The sequence below is a fragment of the Anas acuta genome, chromosome 25, assembly GCF_963932015.1.
Source record: "Anas acuta chromosome 25, bAnaAcu1.1, whole genome shotgun sequence".
Taxonomy (NCBI): Eukaryota; Metazoa; Chordata; class Aves; order Anseriformes; family Anatidae; genus Anas; species Anas acuta.
The window spans coordinates 760,534-778,868 of NC_089003.1; the positions used below are offsets into that span (position 1 = coordinate 760,534).

General features: G+C 56.7%; 2 protein-coding genes across 2 annotated transcripts in view; one reads left to right on the forward strand and one right to left on the reverse strand.

The window, feature by feature from the left end:
* The window catches only part of NPEPPS (aminopeptidase puromycin sensitive), a 35,245-nt gene extending 25,367 nt beyond the window's left edge, over positions 1-9,878 (reverse strand). Inside the window, exons 1-2 of the mRNA XM_068660655.1 lie at positions 9,564-9,878; positions 1,474-1,558 (exon numbers count right to left, since the gene is read on the reverse strand). Of these exons, the coding sequence (XP_068516756.1) occupies positions 1,474-1,558; positions 9,564-9,686 (208 nt within the window). The 5' untranslated portion in view covers positions 9,687-9,878. The remainder of the gene's footprint in view (positions 1-1,473; positions 1,559-9,563) is intronic.
* A 3,711-nt stretch (positions 9,879-13,589) lies between these two features.
* Positions 13,590-17,442, forward strand: MRPL45 (mitochondrial ribosomal protein L45). Its single transcript, XM_068660688.1, has 8 exons — positions 13,590-13,718; positions 13,900-14,089; positions 14,506-14,623; positions 15,000-15,098; positions 15,655-15,703; positions 15,942-16,091; positions 16,172-16,345; positions 17,020-17,442. Exons 1-8 carry the CDS (start codon positions 13,671-13,673, stop codon positions 17,107-17,109), a joined length of 918 nt encoding a protein of 305 aa, XP_068516789.1. The 5' UTR covers positions 13,590-13,670; the 3' UTR covers positions 17,110-17,442.
* Positions 17,443-18,335: the final 893 nt, after the last annotated feature.

Sequence of the window (18,335 nt, forward strand, 5' to 3'; positions counted from 1 at the left end):
TCTGGGCCTGCGGCAGAGTGGCAGCTGGACCAGACTGCAGACACGCTCAGCTGGTACCACCTCTCTCGTTATCTCCTCTTTATGCAGTGCGAGAAACAGCTCCAGGAGTGCCCACAGACCCCTGCCAGCAGCTGGGAGCAGCAGGGGTACGGCTGGGGCACGCTCGGGGCAGCCAGCACCCCGCTCCTGCCCTGCCCAAACCTCCTGGCGAGGCTCCTGCTGCCAGCTCTGCCCCCCAGCACAACGCCGCTCCCTTCGGACGGGGGTCCCCGGCTGCTGGAGCACGGCTCAGCTGCTCACAGCTCCTAGGGAGCCCCCCTGTTTCTGTGACGCTACGTTAAAAGAAAGTCGGGGTGATTTAAATGCAAAGACTCACTGCATGTGTTTTGTTTGCCAGGTAAAAACCCATCAGCCACAGGACAGTGAGCACTGCAACAAGATCCAAACGGTCCCTGCCAAATCCAGAGAGGTAAAGCTGCTGCTTCTCCGGGCGTTGAGAGAAACACAGCCCCTCTCCCAGCTCTGGGATCACCGTGCTGGAGGCGTTTCACCTACCCAGAGGTGAAACTTCACCTTCCTCCTACCTGCCACCACGGCCATGCCTTCAGCTCACAGCCATGCTGTAACGCTGCTTCGTGACACCTGACGGAAAGGAAACTGCCGAGCCTTTTGTTGTCAGAAGAATTTCACACGGCTGTGCCCCACGGAGCACAGAGCTGCGAGGCTCCAAGCAGCGGAGGCTCCACACCACAAGGCGACTTCGCACACCGCCAGCGCCTCGCTCGCTTTCGAAGAGCTGATTTTCCAGATCTTAATCTGTTCATGCTTTAATTGCTGAAACTTCTTTTGTGCCTGATAAATCTCCTCTACACGTAATTGCTGATGACATCAACTACCGAAAGTGTTACAAATAGGCGCTGCTGCTTTTGTTTTTCCAGAAACTTCCAGTCTCTCACTGAACTGTGCCCAGGCAGTGTCTCCTACACACAAACACCTTTTCCATGCTGCCATACGCTGGGGAAATGCTGCTAAATGTCAATTAAGTGTTTTCTGTACTTTTTCAGACCCTCCACAATGAGTGTTTCCCACTGCTGATACATTTTTATCCAAGCCCTTGGTGCAGATTTTCTCAATGTTGCCATGTCCACAGGTACAGATCAGGTTTTTACACAGTATCTGCTATACAAATGAATAACATCAAAATAATCCTTTTGCCTGTGAGGCACAGGTGTGAGAGCACAACAGACTTCATGGAAGCATGGAGTAACTTTTTGAAGCGTAATGCAAATGGTAGGATGAGAAAAGGTCGAAGGGTAGGCACCTCATTCTGTGCTTTAGAGGCAGGTTAATAGTCCCTGACTATTAAATATTTTTGCAGTTGAAGTTAACTGTTAGCAACAATGCTTCACACCAAAAAGGGAACAGAATAACATGTAAAAACACCAGCAAACAAAAACAAAAACACAATCCTACCTTCGTCTCCCTCTGGCGCATAGGAAGCTGTAATAATGTCAATGTCAGCACAGTTCATCACAATTTGGTTGGTGGCATGCTTCACCTGTAAGAGAAATTCTGTCAGCATCAGGAAGAAACAGTGCGCCCTCCTCTGCCACGCTCCCTCGGGTAGGCAGGCCCAGCCTCCCTTTAGTCCCCAACCCCTGCATCGCCAAGTGTAGGAAATAAAAGGTAGGGCTTCAGACTGGCAAAAAAGAAGAGGATTTTCCACTGAGTGCTCTCATTCTTCCCAGAACATGCGCACTCGAGTCGTGTTCCAGCCATCCAGGCCTACTTATCAATACCGTAAATTATTTAAGGGAATGGACTGCCTGTTAAAAATTGGTATGTAAGCCTGACAATGGGGCCCTTGTACGTGCCTGGGAATCCAAGACCAACAAAAATAGATAGAGAGCTGTAGGCTGCCTTTTAGCGACGACCTTCGGGAGACCGTAGTGCAAGTGGAATGCTTTTGAACACACAGCTACATCTTCCAGAGACCAGAAGAAACAACCTACAGCACTGCGTTCCAGGCTGCTGACACTATAGGAACTTTTTAGGTTAAAAACATCTGCCAAGAAATTCGCCTTTACATTTTCCTGAAAGCCTGCCTTCTGCCAGCTCTTGGCTACACACTCTTTGCTTTATTTAACAAGTGGCCAGCTCCCAGCGTAGTAATAAACTGCCTCGGCGTGCCAGCTTTCTGTTTGGATGCGAGGGCTTGAATGCAGAGGCATTCAAATTAAAAATTAATTAATTACAAAGGGGCAAAATATTTGGGAACAAAACTAGGAATTAGTCAGAAACTTATGGTTGAAGCCACCTGAAGCACCACGCTGGATACGGCTGGCAATCCTGCTGGGCCAGGGCACAATTACTGAACGTGCCACAAAGAACCTGCTCCCTGCCCAGCTGGGTCTTTCCTTAGAGCATACAGACTCGTGTCCCTTTCTTTTTTTCACTGTTATGACCTAAAAATGCTGCATCAACACCCGTGCTGTCGCCCTGGCTGCCCACGTCCCACCGCTGAGCCCGACGGCCTGTGAGGGACGCAGGCCCCGGGTGCAGGCCCCGTCCTGCAGGGCCAGAGGACGCCTGCTCACCCTTCCAGCACCTCAGCATCAACACATTTGTTACCAGAGAGCCAAAATAATAACCTGTGAAGTGTCACGGCCCAAAGGAACACATCTCCCCCGTCACAGAGGAGCCGTGTCCAGGCGGGATGAGCCAGCAGAGGCGGGTGCTCGGCCCCGAGCGGCTCTGCCCAGGCTCGCTGCAGGTTCCTGAGTCATTGTGTACACAAAAACAGATCCCAACCTGGCCAGCGAAGAGAGGCTTAACAAACCCCATGGTGTAACCCTGCAGGAGTGCCCACATCAGAAGCACGGCCCGTCTAACCCCGCAGTGTGCTCACCCACCTGCCAGCACCGGGGCCCCCACGGGAAGCTGCCCCCTGTGAGGGCAGTCAGCGGGGAGGCTCCTTGGGGAGCTCCTCCATAACCTCAGTCCCCAACTCTGCTTCTAAAGCCAATGTTTATGGTCCATTCCTACCAGCAGTGTCTGCACAGCGAGCACCAGGCACGGCGCTGAGGTTTTTGCTGAGTGTAGGGAACCTTCCCAAGCCCTGCCACCAGCACGCAGCCCCGCTCGTTTTCTCCACGTTGCCTCTTCGGGGTCATAAAACCAAAACTTTACCTAAGGGCCTCGGTGTGATCCTACAGCAAGGGTACAACGTACCCGGCAGGCAGGAACCAGCACACTGACAGCTGAAGGGGCTGGGGCTGGACACTTCCAGCAGAGCCTCTGAGCTGTCTGCTCTGTTTGGGTGCGTGCAAGCACAGGATTGCAACACCTCCCAGACCAAAGGTCGGTGCCCAGTGGCTTTCATCACAACACGGAGGTTTGGGGGTTTTCAAGGAGGTCTTCCAAAACACAGAAAATCAGGATGAGAAAATCTTTTTTACAAATGTACTTGTAGAGACCTTTATTCAATCTACAAATCCAAATCTCCCTGGATTAAGAATTCACGACGCATCAGTAGTCGTCCAAACTGCAGACAATACTGGATTTAACAATAGGCTTGATCTGTAACAAATGAACTCTTCTGAGGACAGAAGAATTTTCAGCATAGACTGTGCCTGCAAAATAAGAAGTTTACATTTAAGCAGAGACAAATTCGGAGGCTCCTTAGAAAGGCAATTACCTATTCTTAGACTTTCCTTACCTCCTACAAACACCAAGCCAGTTTTACAAAGGAGCACAACGTGCTAGAAAACATTTAAAGGGACTCAGTGAGTGAACCAGTAGCTGGAAAAATGGTCACCCTCCAGCTCGGAAAGATGTAGGGCAAAATTCAACACAGAGATATGAACAGTGACCACGTACTGTACGGCACACTTCTGAGCCTCTCATAATTCGATTGCAGGGAAAAAAAAAGTTTTCACGTTGGCACACAGGCCCTAGTGTAAGAGCCTCCTCCCTCTGATCCACAAAAATGATGAAGCACAGACACACCTGTAAGAGCAAAACCAAAACAAAACCCTGAACCACCCAGCATACCTCTCCTATGACCGTTTTATCTCGTGAGAACCTGCAGCCTGCTCCTAGGCACACCGCGTGCAGCAGGAAGATGAATGAATGCGTTTTACTGCGAGTGAACCTTGCAACCACTCCTACATTTCTGGGAAAATTATTTTCTGGAAGGCAGATATTGCGTTCACGCAGCGTTTTTCATGAACGCCATCGTATTTAGGAGGCAAAGCAGCCCCTCGCTGCATGAGGTATAAGCACTGATGGAACTGCACAGACGGGAACCATTCCCTGCTCCACCTTGCGCCGCGATGTCAGAAAGAGGAGGCCAATCAAGGCAATTTGGTGTACAAGAAGGAAAAGGTGATAAATGCCAACCTCCAAATGGCCACGACAGGAGCAGTTTTGCCATCAGGCTGCCACGCTTAAGAGCAGCAGATGAGCTAAGATCAGTACCTGGAATGCAGGCACCAGTCTCAAAAACCTGAGGGTGTCGCTTCCCACGAAGCTCCAGGCAGGTACCAGAGGCAGGGCTGCCTCGCAATAAGCCAGCAGACCCCAAACTGTCGACCCCTGCTTCCCACCCCCTGCACATCCATCTTCACGCTCAGCACTTGTTTCTTGGAAGGAAAATCTCACCCAACGGGAGACCACAGCCTAAGTTCCTCCTGAAAGTTTTCCAACGCAAGGTCATTCAAAACAGGAGACGAGCTACAAAGGCCAATTATCTGACCATTATTCATACTACAAAAGATGAAATCACTCTCGCCTTAGTGCTGCACAGCTCCTTTCCCTGCTCACCTCCACGTTACCCTTCCCACTGCGGACACATGAAGCTCGCTGGCAGGAGCCAGCAGCACGGTCTCACCTAAGCTGTTATTCTCAAAGCACGAAACAATGAAGAGGTTTTCAGAACTCTGCCAAACGTGACTCAAAGATGCTGTACAGCTTTGGATTTTCATCAGTTATCAGATCAGGAAACGAACTGATGGAACAAAGTTTTAGGACATGAGAAACAGGATTTTGAATGGCCTCAGCCAACACCAGCCTCCCTGCAGCGAGGGTTAGGAGCACCGCAAGGCACCTCCAGCCACAACCAGGTGACCTCTGGGGTCCCTTCCAACCCCAGTCCTTCTGTGACTACTCTGCAGAGCCGCTCACAAGACGAGGGAGGTCATTGAAGTCTTGCTACTCTCAGCCTCAGAACTCTTTCCCTTAACGTAGCACCGTAACAAGCACGTGCGTTAGCAGCATTTTACACTCTAAAAAGTCAAAATTACTTCAGTCCTGTCCTAGGATTTTAAGAATTCCTAAATGCAATGAGGAAAAAAAAAAAAGTTGCATTAATTTGCATCTAGAGCAAATTACGGTAGCCGAGTGGTAAACCTACAGATGCCAAGGCTGAGTGGCTCTCTGGAGCACCTCGCTGCCTTCCAAGGAGCATCCAACAGCACTCACACAGCAGCCACCCAGCTCGGAAGTGCAGAACTCGCACAGGCAAGTAAATCCCTTTCCAACTACGATTAATGCAATCATCTTAGCCTTGTGAATTACAGAACTGAAAGGGCCCTTTCTGTGGGGGAGAGGAGCAAAGACTTTCCTGCTTTTGAAGCTGGTGGCACAGGGGTACGGAGCCCAGAGCTCCTGGCAGGAAGGCGCAGGCTCCAGCACCCAGCAGGACACCTCCAGCGCTCGGGTCACTCCAATTCAGACCTGATTTAACGCCCTGCAAATGTGAGCTGCTATGCTGGGTAACACGGCCGTGTACTTACACTGAACAACCCCCCCCAACCTCAGGGGATGCTGAGCACAAATACTACACCTATCAATGGTTAATTTTTTCAAGGTTTAGAGGCACGAGTGTCACAATCAATCTTTAACTGGCGTGCAGCGGGATCAGAAGGCTGCACATCCTTAGCCTAGCAGATACTGCATAATCAACCTATAAAAAGCAACAGATACAGGTTAAACATTGCTAAATATAACAGAGTATCTCTAAGACACATTAAAGGCACTGGGAAGATACTCGAAAGAGCCATCCACCTTAGGTTGTAAATTCCTTCCTGCAGCAAGCAGGTTGCTCTGCAACCAGGGAACACCTCCCTGCCGTTTGTAAGGAGTGAATCACCACCACCCTCTCCAGAGATGGGAGTTTATGTAGTGGTTTGTACCAGGAAGTCAGAAGGCTGCCGGGAACCTTCCTCAAGCTCTGCACCGCTACGCCCTGCGCCGGACAGGTGATTGTTCAGGGCCGTGACAGCACCCAGAGCTTTTCAGGAGCTTAAAACAAACTTTGGGTGCCATATGTTTGCTCCTGATGCGAGTTACTCACATTTGCCTTTGCAGCGTGATGCTGCAGACCAGAAGGGCAGCACATCCCCTCTTTGTTCCAGCCCTCCCTTACGCCGTCCCGGAGTCAGGAGCAGAATAGCGAAGCGCTGACCCAGGCAGTGAGTAATACGAGTGCACTGCACTGATAACTACACCCCGAGAATCAGGGCTGCAATAATTAAATCTCAAGCTCACAGATGAATAAAGTAGATTAACCGTTTCCACTCATACAACACCAAACCTTAATTGTGCTCATTCAGAAGCACCCACACAAACCCAGCAGAGCAGTTTGGGACCCCAGCAGACAACCAAACCAACAGAGCGCCCACAGGATCACACGGGCAGCCCCAGTCCAGCTGCAGATCCACAACCAGCACGTGGCGTCTGATCTCCCATAACCACATCTTGCTTGGTTCTGGCCGTGATAAATGAGCGATTTCACAGGGAACCTGCAAGGCCTTTGGGTTTTTAAACTGTGCTAAGTGGCAACGATAATTTAGCAGTTTATGTAATTGCTACATAATTCTGCTAACTTCCAAAACGTTTGTGTGACCACAAGTTACACTGTTTTAAAATCTCAGGTAACCAGGCGGTATTTAGGCTACCAAACACTTAACGAGCTCAGCTACAAAAGGCTAAGGAATTAAACTGTACCAAGAGACAGATTACTGTATTGTTCCTTTATCAAGGCATGACAAACACCAGACAGAGGGCCAAGCCCCTAACCTGAAAACTCAAAGTACCACAATAAGCTACAAGCACGCATTATTTCTTCTTAAGCCTTTGAAACCAACCTGGCCACTGCTGACAATGAAGCAACAGCTTTATCTTTTGAATCATGAAGGGCTCTACCCTCTGAAGCTTATTTGGAGGCAACGCATAGGAAGTGCAACGTTTATTAGCGTGGCAAAAAGACCGAGTGTTTTAAGTTATTCATACATGCAAAAGCCTGCGTAAGTGTACTGCCCCAAAGCCAAGACTAGGCTATTTAGCATTTTTTTAGGGCTTGGTGCTCAAGTTGAAAGACTTACCAAAATTCTACACAGAAAGCTGCCAAATCCTGCTTAAGGGCTGCGAATGAAAAACACAAACTCACTGATCAAGTGTTTACTTGTAATATCTTGACTAAGTATTGCAGCCTCCACTAATTCCAGTTTGCTATTAAATATGCAAAACAGCAAACACTTTTGAAGTACATAATGAAGTTTCCTTAATTTTGTCATTAATTATGATTGATTCCAGTGTCAAAGTTGCAGTACTCACCCTGCAAGTCAGAAAGCATCCCTCCTTTAAGCATCTGAGGCAGCTTATCATTTGCCTAGCCATTATCATACTGGAATGGGACATCTATCATATTGGAGGGGCTAATAATTATACTTAATTATATATAGAAAAAGATACCTGGACCTTCAAGAGTAGGCCACACATCTAATACTTAAATTCCTTACCCAAAACTTTGACGATTCAAAGGTCGTGTCTTACTGTTAAATTACTTTACCTCGATGCGTGCACAATGCATGCCAAAGCTCTCAAGCGTGCTGAACACAGAACCCCTCTCTGACGAACTCCACTCCACCTTATTAGAAGGTACTGGTAGCAAGGGCCAGCAAGTCCCTAATTGAACCAATTAGATCAAAAAGCACAGAACTAATTTATTTTCTAGACTCAATCCCAAGCCAGTACCAACCAACCGGCACGCGCTAGCACGTCAGGGCTAAGCAAGCCGTTCCCTCGTACAAAAAGCACCGTGCCCAGAGAGCAGGGTGGCTCAGCCGGTTGTTCTTCTCCCCGTGCAGGTACGGAGGGCAGCCTCTCGTTGTCTGCAACGTGCCTTTACCACGCTTTGGACACTGGTGGCTGGACCACACCTCTGGGTTTGCTCGAGGCTCGCCAGCTCCACATCCACCTCCCTGCACCTCTCCTGCGCTTGGTGTGCGAGCAGCTGGGGGGGCAGCCTCGTGGATCTTCAGTCTGCGGGGTTGGGTCACTCAGGAATTTGGGAATAAAGACGTAGGTTTTAGGCACGTGTTAAAACATCACCTTATTGCTCCTACTCCTGCCGCGGGCACACCAGGCTCACCGGGTTCCTCACAACCTTGAACCCCGGGGAGCAACGCTCGGCCTCGTGCCCTGCGCGGGTCGGAAAGTCCATGGCTCCGGTTGTCAGGTGGCGCCCGCCGCTCTGGGAGCTATTGAGCAATCCCCACCCGGAGCAGTTCAAACATCCCAACGGGGCCAAAGCCCCGGCGCCCCCCGCCACCTCCCTGAGCACCCCCACCTGCCCCGACCCTCGGAACCCGCCCCCGGCCCCCACAGCCGCCCTTGGGCGCTGCTCCCCGCTCCGAGGCCGGCTTAAAAAGCCGCGCTCCCCCCCCTCCCCTCCCCTCCCCCCCAGCGTTATTTTTAACCGGGCCGATCGCAGCGATCCCGTTTCCAGCGCGGCCCCGAGGCCGGGAACGGGCGGCCGGGATTACCGGGGATGGGGCCGGGAATCGAGACCGGCCGCACCGGGGGGGGCTGCCCCCACGGGGAGCCCCCAGGACCGGAGCCGTGGGGCCCCGGTAGCCGCTCGCCCCCCCCGGCCGCAGCCCCGCAGCGTCACGAGGCCGGGCCGGGCCCTGCCGGGCGCCCCCGGTGCTGCCCCGCCGCGGGCCGCGGCCTCGCCCCGCTCCCAGCCCCGGCAGCGCCTCGGGCCCTCCCCCGGTAGCCGGGGAGAGGGGGGGGGGGGGGCTCCGGTAGCACCCGGGGAGCCCCCGCGGCTCCGTGGGGCGGCTCGGGGAGGACGCGGAGGGGGCCGGGGGCAGCCCCCGGGCCCCGCCGCGCTGCGGCCTAACGCGGCCCCGGGCACCGGGCGGGCACCGGGCAGCCCCCGGCCGGGCCCCGCGGCACCGAGCAGCGCCCGCGGGGCTGCAGCGGGGCCAGGAGGGGCGGCACCGAGCGCCCCCCCCCCCCCTTCCACCACCGCCGCCGCCGCCCCCCCCCTCGTACCGGGCCCCTCCCGGGGGCGGCGGCGGGGCGGGGCCGCCGGGCTGCGGGCAGGGGGCGCCCGGTGGGGCCGAGGGGGTTGGGGGGGGGGGGGGGGGCCGGTACCGGAGGCCGCCCTGCACCTGCCCGGCCGCGGCACCGCACCGGGGGCTGCCACGGAGGACGGAGGGGAGGGACGGAGGGGGGGGGGTACCGGGGGTCGTCCGGGCCCGGCCGGGCCTCACCTGCACGGCGGCCTCCAGCTTGCCCTCGAAGGTGAAGTCGATGAGGTCGGGCTTGAGGCACAGCCCGTAGTTGAGGGGGCAGACATCGGCGGGGAGCCGCTCGAAGGGCCGCTTCTCCGGCATGGCGGGGCGGGCGGCGGGGCTGCGCCCCCCCGCGGCGGGGCGGCGGGCGGGGGGGGGGGGGGGACGAGGAGGAGGAGGAGGAGGAGAGGAGGAGGAGAGGAGGAAGAAGAGGAGGAGGAGGAGGAGGAGGAGGAGGGGAGGGGGAGGCGGGCGAGCAGCGGCAGCCGCGGGGGTTCCGAGCGGCGACGCGGCGGCCCCGCACCGACACGGGCGGGAGGGAGGGCGGGAGGGAGGGGCGGGGGCGCGCGCGCGCGCTCCCGGCACGAGGCGGCCCCGGGAGGGGAGGGGAGGGGGGAGGAGGAGGAGGAGGAGGAGGAGGGGGAGGGACGGGGGCCGCGCGTGCGCGTGAGCGCGCGGCGGCGCCACGCGGCCGCGCACGTAGCGCGGAGCGAGCGCGTTGCGTAAGCGGCGGGGGCCGCGGGGGCCCTCCCGGGGGTCCCGGGGGGTCCCGGGCCCGGCTCTTGGCTCCGCACGGGCTCGGTTCCCGCAGCCCCCGCCCGTCCCCGCTGCCGGTGGTCGCCCCCCGGGGCAGCCCCTCAGCACCAGGGCCCCCGTGGAGAGGTGGGGGCCAGCCCCGGTGCCGCCGACCCCCGGTTACGGAACCGTGGGAGCGGCTGGGAAACGGCCCCGGGGCCTGCAGCAAAGCCCGGGGGGGGCGAGGGGACGGGGACGGTGAGGGGCGAGGAGCGGCGCTGCCCTCGGGCCTGCCCGGGCAGCTGCTCCCGGTCCTCGACTCCTCCTCCTCCTCCCGGGGCCTGAGCTGCAGCAGGGGGAGAAGCAAAGCTGGGTGCTGCGGGGCTCCCAGAAAAATAAATAAATAAATAAATAAATAAAAGGGGGGGATCAAGGTGCTCACAGAACCCTTCCTGGCCAAACTCATGCTCACTTGTGCCCATTTTGTGCTCCCAAGCCTAAAAAGCCTCAGGCTGTGGAGCAGAGGGGAGCTGCTCGGCCCTGCCCTGTGCTGCAGGGAGCTGCTGCCCACCCTGGGGGTCCGCGGCCCCTCGGGGCCCGGCCGCGCTGCTGGGGTCTGTGGAAGATGCTATGTCAGGAATCTGCCTTAAAAAACTGCGTACGCAGCCCAGCGAGCGGGATTTACGGGGCAATAAATGTCCCAAGTGGGTGATGGTGGAGGGCGGCTGGCTTTCGTGACAAACGCCAGCAGGAAGTTTAAAAATTCTTAATAAAGGCTTTATAAGGGAAAAAAAGAAGGGCGAAAAATCGAATTCCTCAGGAGGAGCGGTGCTGCCCTGGAGGCCCAGCCCTGCCCTCGCACCCAGCCCTGTTTGGGCTCTGGGTGGGAGCCGCGGCTCGGGGTTCAGCTCTGCCGGGAACCCAGCTCGGGGCGCTGACCTACTTCAGCCCCGCGCCGCGGCTCTGCCGGGGCCACAACCTCGCAACCTCCCTCGCGTTAGGAAGGAAGCACGGCTTGCTGGGGCAGGAAAGCATTTGGCTGTTAATTGCTTTCTGCCGCTGGATATCACAGTTGCTCCTTTTCTTCTCCTTCCCCCCCCTCCAAAAAAAAAAAAAAAAGATTTATTTTCGCTAAAAGTGACATCTCGCTGTTTAAAATATAAGCTAGCGCCAAGCAGGGAGAGGGTGGGGATTTGCTGAGACCTGGAGGAGTCTGCGGCACGAACTGGGGCATGGAGAAAGTACAGACGGATCTTAGCACATCATTATAAAAACCAAGCAGCTGATGAGCGTGGGTTCAGCTGGGGCTTCTCGGGGCCGCATTGTGCTACAGTGCCCCGAGGAGAGGGAAGGAGACAGCGGGAAGCAGCTGGAGCCGTGCGGGGCTTTGGGAAGCTCTGCAGGGCTCCGGGTGCCACCACCCTCCCCGGCTCCTCCGATGCCTTTGAGCATTGCCACCGCCCGCGGGGACACACGGACACGGGCAGGGCGGTGGGACCGACGGCACCCCGGCTGGCAGGAGAGACCTGGCGGGGCAGGACGGCTTCTCCCCCTGCTCCTCTCCCCAGGGCCAGCAGCGGGATGAAGGCAGGAGGGCGATGGGGGGGATGTCTGGGGGCTGTGCCCCCCACCCTGTGCCGCTCGGTGCCGCTGCTCGTGTGCCGGCCGAGCCTTGCCGCACCCCCGGGGCTCCCTGCCGCGGCGGCTGGCCCGCGCTGCTGCATTGTTCGGTGACAGATGCTGCTGTCAGCAAGAATCACGAAGGAAAGAAAGGAGGAGAGGAAGAGGGAGAGGAGGAGGAGGAGAGCCTCCGAGGAGACGCCCGGGGACGCTGCCGCCTCTGCCGTGTCCCGAGCAAACCGGGCTCGGGGGGGCCTGGGGCCGAGCGGACGCGGTGGCTGCCAGGGGCTGTGATGAGCCCGGATCCTGCGGCCACAAATTGCTGTCAGTGCACTGGCTTAATTAGGGGAACAAGGGAGAGAGGGAAAAAAAGGAAAAAAAAAAAAAAAAAAAAGAATAAAAGAAAGATCCTGGAGAGCCTTTTCTTTTCTTCTCTTTTCGCATGGGTTTTTGGTGTCCCTGTGAGAGCGGGAGCAGCCGCAGGGCAGGGGCTAATCCTGCCTCGCAGGTCCAGCCGCGGCTTAGGGCAGGAATCCGAGGTATTTGGGGGCAGGGGACAGCGCTGGGGGCTGCGGGCGGCTCCGGGGCTGCCCCCAGCACGAGGCCGTGGCAGGAGGGGCTGGCAGCGGTGGCGGTGGGTTGCGTGCCGGCCTGCCCGCTGCCCTGCCCGCTGCCCCCCCTGCACCCCACAGCCCTGGGGCATGTTGCACAAGCACCTCCATGGGGCAGGGACAACACCAACGGGGCCAAAGCCCTGCCTGGAGGACGGCGCGGCCTCCTCACGGTGCTCGGGGCCTGCCAGAGCCCAGCAAAGGCCCCGACGGGGCAAAATGGGGGAGTTCTGAAAATGGGGGGGTGGCAGCACAGGGCCACCATCAGGGTGGTGGCCCCTGGAGATGCCACCACCCCTGCTGGAGCCGGTCCCTGTCCCCTGGCTGCTGTAAGAGCCCCCCAGTGGCACCCACCCCCCCCCCTGCACCCCGTCCCGGCCCCTACTGGGGGGGTCAGGCCCCGATAGCGGCGTGGGTTGGGATCAAGGGTCCCAGGCACAGCAGGGCCCTCACTACACATTAACCAGCTGTCCGGTGGGGGGGCTCCCTCCCAGCCAAAATCAACAGTCCCCAGGTTGGGAGCACGGCCGGGGGGGGGCAAGCACAGCCCTGAGCCTTCCACTGCCCCCCCAGCCCCATCCTTTGCTCCCCACTGCCCTGGGGTCTGCGACACGGACCGGGCTGGCCCGAGCCGAGCCGGGGGGGGGCGGACGGGGCTGAGCCCCCCAGCACCACCCCTTGCATCCCCCGGGGGGGTTGCGTGGGGGCCCTGAGGGCACTGGGCACAAATGGAGCCATCACAGCCCCCCCCCTGCCCCTGCCTCCCCCCCCCCCCGCAGGCAGCCCCCCACCTCCAGGCGGACACGGACGGACGGAGGGGCCGGGGGGGGGGGGACAGAACCGGGGGGGTGCACACAGGGACATCAAGGACATCGCATGGGGGGGCTGCACGGTGCAATGGGGTGTGCACTGCGCCCCCCCCCCCGTGCTGCAGGGGGGCTCCTGCACGTTGGCAGCCGTGCACGGTGCATGGGGGGGCAATGGGGGGGGGGGGCTGCTCCCCGTGCACGCCGCAGGGCGCTGCAATGAGGGTGGGCGCCGCGCCCCCCCCGTGCTGCAGGGGGGGGGGCTCCCGCCCCGTGCACGCGCACCCCGCTGCGTCACGCCCCCTCCCCCCGCCCCCCCCCCTCACCCCCGGGGGGGGGGGGCGCCTCGCGCCGGGGGCGGAGCCTCCCCCACCCCCCCAGCCCCGCCCCCCCCCCCGCAGCCGATGGAATTTTCCACTCGCGGCCGCGCGGGCTCCCGACGGCCCCGCCCCCTCCGCGCGCCACCGCCGGGCCCCGCCCCCTCCCCCTTCAAGCCCCGCCCCCTCCTTCCCGTCGGGCAGTGCGGCGCCAAGATGGCGGCCGCCATGAGGGCGGCGGGCCTGGGGCTGCTGGGCCGGCGGGTGCGGGGCGCAGGGGGCGGCGGGGACGGGAAGGGAAAGGCCCGGGGGGGGGAAGGGCCGGGGGTTGGGGGGAGGCTCCCGCTCCGGGTACGGTCCCGGGGGGCGTTGGGAGCGGTGCCGGCGGCTCCGGAGGCGTGAGGGGCCGGCCGTTAACGCTTGGCCTCCCGTTCCTTTCCGCTAGGCCTCGGCTCTGCGCCCCCCCGGGGCCGCCCCTCCGTGCCTCGCCGTGCCCGTGCGCACCAAGCGGCGGCTGTTCGTGCCCGACTGGGCCCGGGAGCTGTCCCCGGCCGAGAGGGAGAGCCGGCTGCGCGCCGCCGCCAGGGCGCTGCCCGAGGACCGCCTGGAGCGCGCCTTCTTCCTGGCCTGCACAGGTACCGCGGGGCGCTCCCCCCCCCCCCTGGGGCCGGTTCCCGAGGGGCGATCCCGTAGAGGGAGGGAGCCCCCCCCCCTGCTGCAGGTTCCGTCCCCTGCTCTGCCCCGTGTGGGTGGAGGCAGTGGCCCTGCTGCTGTCGGCCCCTTTGCACCCCAGGACCAGCCATGGGAGGCCGTGCTCCCTGCGGCTGGGTGCCTCGTCCCTGTATCCTGGGGCTGTGTGGGAGAGGAGGAGAGCAGGTGGTCTGACACAGCTTGCTCACAGTGAGAGGTGCCCGTGTCATTTGTAGCCACACTCTTATTTCATCCTAAAGGTGTTTTCGGGGAGAAATCCTTCTCCAGCAGCCTCTGTTACCTTCATCATGCAGCATTTGGCAGTTTTTGAGCCTCCCCACCTCTCTTCTCTCTCTTGCAGCTGATATTATAGACCCTTATGTCCCCCCTGAGGGTGATGCCCGCATGTCTTCCCTATCCAAAGATGGGCTGAAGCAAAGGGTGGAGAAGCTGAAGCAGACCGCTGCCTCCCAGCTAGCGTATGTACCTTCCTTTTAATTAGCCTGTGGTGTTGAAGCCTTGCCCAGTTCTGTCTCGCAGTGGTGAGGTGGTGTGTTAGTTTATAACACTGCTGCTCTTGTACCACTTAACCAACCCTCCTTGGTGTGAGAGGGAATGGAAGGCGTCTGTCCTGGCATGAAGGGGTGCAATGCGTGCTCACATTTCCTGGATTCTTTGGGTTTGCAGCAGTACGTCCCTCTTATGAGCACCTAGAGATTGTGTCAGTGGGGAGGGAGTCTCTGGTTCCCAGTTGCTCCCTGGGAAAAGCGGCTCTTGAACTGGATAAGATTCTCACCTGAAACACTGAAGTGTTTTTTAATTGCTGCAGAGCTTTCTTTTTTTCTTTCTCTTCAGTCTGCGAAAGGTAAAGGATCATGTTCCAGATTTCAGCACGAAAACCTTCCCAGAGAAGGCGCAGGAGATATTCATTGAAGCTCACAACTGCCTGGCAAAGTAAGACCTGGTCTCTGACTGATGTGGTTATGCAGGACCGGCTTCTTTTTGCTTATATGCTCTGGTTTTCTTCCTTATATTTCTAATCCTTGTGCCTCCTCTGCAACGAGTACTTCCTTCTGCTGCCCTCGTCTCTCTGAAGAGGAGGTGGCATTGGAGGTTTGGGAATCAGTGCTATTAGCAGCTGAGCTGGTGGTTGCTGCTGTTCAGCATCATGCCATGGGGAATGGTTTGGATGTTGAAATCATGCTCCCCTGACTTGCTCCGCTTTGTAGAAGTGGAACAGATTTCAGAAATGCATCATTTTTGGTTACAATTCCAAACATCAGTAGAACACTTAGACCATAACTAGCCTCCAAGAGATGCTGCCATGTCTTTCCCCGAGGTCTTGCCAGCCAGCTAGTATTCAGGTTCTGATTCTGTGTTAAGATCACAGCTGAGAATCTCGTTTTTCTGCTTTGCGGGTGGGTTATAAATCTTCTGGAGAAGCAGGAATTTGTGAGTAAGCCTCTTTACAATAAGTGTATTTGAGTAACTGGGTGTGTTTCACTTGCAGTTTTAACAAGCAGAAACTTCACTCCCTGGTGACAGAGCGCTGCTACCCGGTAAGTTTATCTGGGCGTTAGTGTGTCCTTGGTTGGGTTTAGAGAGCCTTAAAGAGTGTGGAAGGGTTGACAAATTGCTTCTTTTCTTTTTTCCCCACCCGAGTACAATAAAGAAAGTGGGGAGACAAAGCACAAGTTTAAGTAACAGCTAACGAACGAGTGCCTCGTTACATGCAGGAGTTTGCTTGTTCAATTCACATCCCAATGAAGTTGGTGCTGATTTATTTGTCCTTTTCAGGACATGGTCCGTGGCAACAGGTACAAGACCATCCGCTGGAGTTTTGTGGAGTCTCTGGAGCCTCCGAGAGTGGTCCACATTCGGTGCAACAGCATGGTGAACCCCAGTAACCTGTACGGCCAGGTGACGGTGCGGATGCACACGCGGCAGGTACGTCCCCCTGCCCCCTTGTGTCTCCTGACTGACTCCAGCCCGGGGCCAGCCCAGCGTGTTTCCTGGCTCTGTTACAGACCCTGGCTGTCTATGACCGGTTTGGGCGGCTGATGTACGGCGGGGAGCAGGTGCCCAAGGATGTTCTGGAGTACGTCGTATTTGAGAGGTATTTGGTCAACCCCTACGGCACATGGAGGATGCACGGCAAGATTGTTCCAGAGTGGGCTCCACCGAAGGACCCCATCATTAAGGTAATGCCACCAAGGGCAGACACCAGCATGGTCTTTGGCTGTGACACTTGAATTCCTAGCTAATTTTGGACAAAAACAGAACTGAGCTTCCTGTACTGGGCTGGTGGTGCATTTATTTGCAAGCAGTCCCATTTATTACCGTGGGATTATCAGCCTCTAGCATCTCTCACGGTGGCTAGTGAATGTTACAACTGCTAGGCACTGGGTTTAGTCCCAGGAGGGTTTTAAGCCATCTGATTGCTCCTGTACCTAGCCTAATTTTCAGGGGTAACAGGACTGAAGTCTGTAAGGTGTTTGAGATCTCTGTCTGGAAAATACAGAGAGGTAAAATACATATTCTAGGGTAACCTGGAAGATGTAGTAGCAGATGAATGGTATTTGACAGGTAAGTGATAATTTAGGGCTTCACTGCTGCCTGTACTGCACCTGGCAAACTGAGGCAGGTGCTCTGCCCTCCTGTGTGACAAAACAGGTCCTGGAGAGGCAGGAGGTGAGAAGTGCAGTGTGGTACAATGTGGGTAATACCATTCCCTGCTCTGTCCTCCCTCCCGCTGCTGCCATCTGGTCATCTTCCTGTGCATTGCCACCACCTCCTGGTCACCCTTTCTCATGCTCTCATTACAACAGTTCTGAGCTGCTCCACGTTGTGCTGATGTCTGTCCTTGCTGTTGCAGACGGTGATGATTCCCAGCCCAGCCTTGGATTCTTCACAAGAGGTTAAAGAAAATAAAGAAACTTCAGAGCAAGTACAGAGGCAGCAGTAAGAACAACCCTGAAGGAACAAAATGGATGTGGAGGGAGCCGGCTGGGTGTAGCTGTGCTTTTCAACAAAGCAGCTTCAGGAACAGACTCCGCTCACCAAGAAATCGCCTTGAAAGGAGGGAAAGGGAAGTGGGAGAGGATTCAGATGAGCTCTAAGAGCTTTACTCTGTCCAGATAGACTGTGCTGTGTCTTAACCTTCTCTGTGTAGTAGGTATTGGTGCAGCAAGCACACTTTAAATCAGGTTCTCCTGAGTGGGCCCTGCTGAATGGGTGCTTGTTAACGGCCAAGCTGTAGCACAGCACTGATAATTTAATAAATTTTTTTGACTCCTGAGGTCAGTGTTTGTGTCAATTAATGCCAAAAGGCAGCATTTCTCATAGCAGACAGGTTTCGGTGCGTTTGTTCCAGCTGCTCTCAAGTTCAGCAATGGGCTGTTGTTAATGAGCAGCTGGCACCATCCTGTGGACACGATGACATTCACATCGGGCCCTCTGGTTTAGCAGGCTGTGTGAGTCCAGAAACATACCCAGGGGTTACCTTTTTCCACAGCTGCAAGTAAGGCAGTGCGCTGCTGATCTGTTCTTGCTTTGCTCAGGTAGCTTCTGTTTGCACCTAGTCACAGAGCAGCAAATTCACTGGTCATCAGATAACAGCATTTCCTTTTCCAGCCTCGTACTGCTTTTTAATTCAGCCATTTTCAAGAGCTTGTGAGAGTTGAGTGCATTTTTTTCTTCCTTGAGACAGATTTTACAGAGCACACAGTAAGATTTATGGCTCCTTATGCTTGCAGAGTTGTTCAGTGTTGCTTGTGAATGATGTTCCTTTGAAAGGGCAGAATCCCATCTCTGTGCTCAGTTAGGAGAGGAGCCAGCGATGGAATCCCTTTCATCTTTTTGGAAGTCAGAGGGGTGTCACAATCTGTCTGCCTTTCCTGCAGGAACCTACTATATCGAGCCTTCTGCCTACGCTTCATTCATGAGCTGGAGAGAGATTCAGTGCTCCAGCATATGTGAGCTGGGGTAGGAACAAAAATAAACGAGCGAGCTGCCTGGTCTGTGTCTGCTGTGACTAAGGCAGCGGAGAAGCGGGTGCGGCTGTGACTGCTCATCCGCTTCCTACGGCCACGGTTCTTCAGCTCAGGCTCTGAATGAGAGGAGAGTTCTCTGACAGTGGCTGCTTTTTTGGGAGAACAGCATTTAATTCCAGTGTAGCTCCCCCTCTCCTGT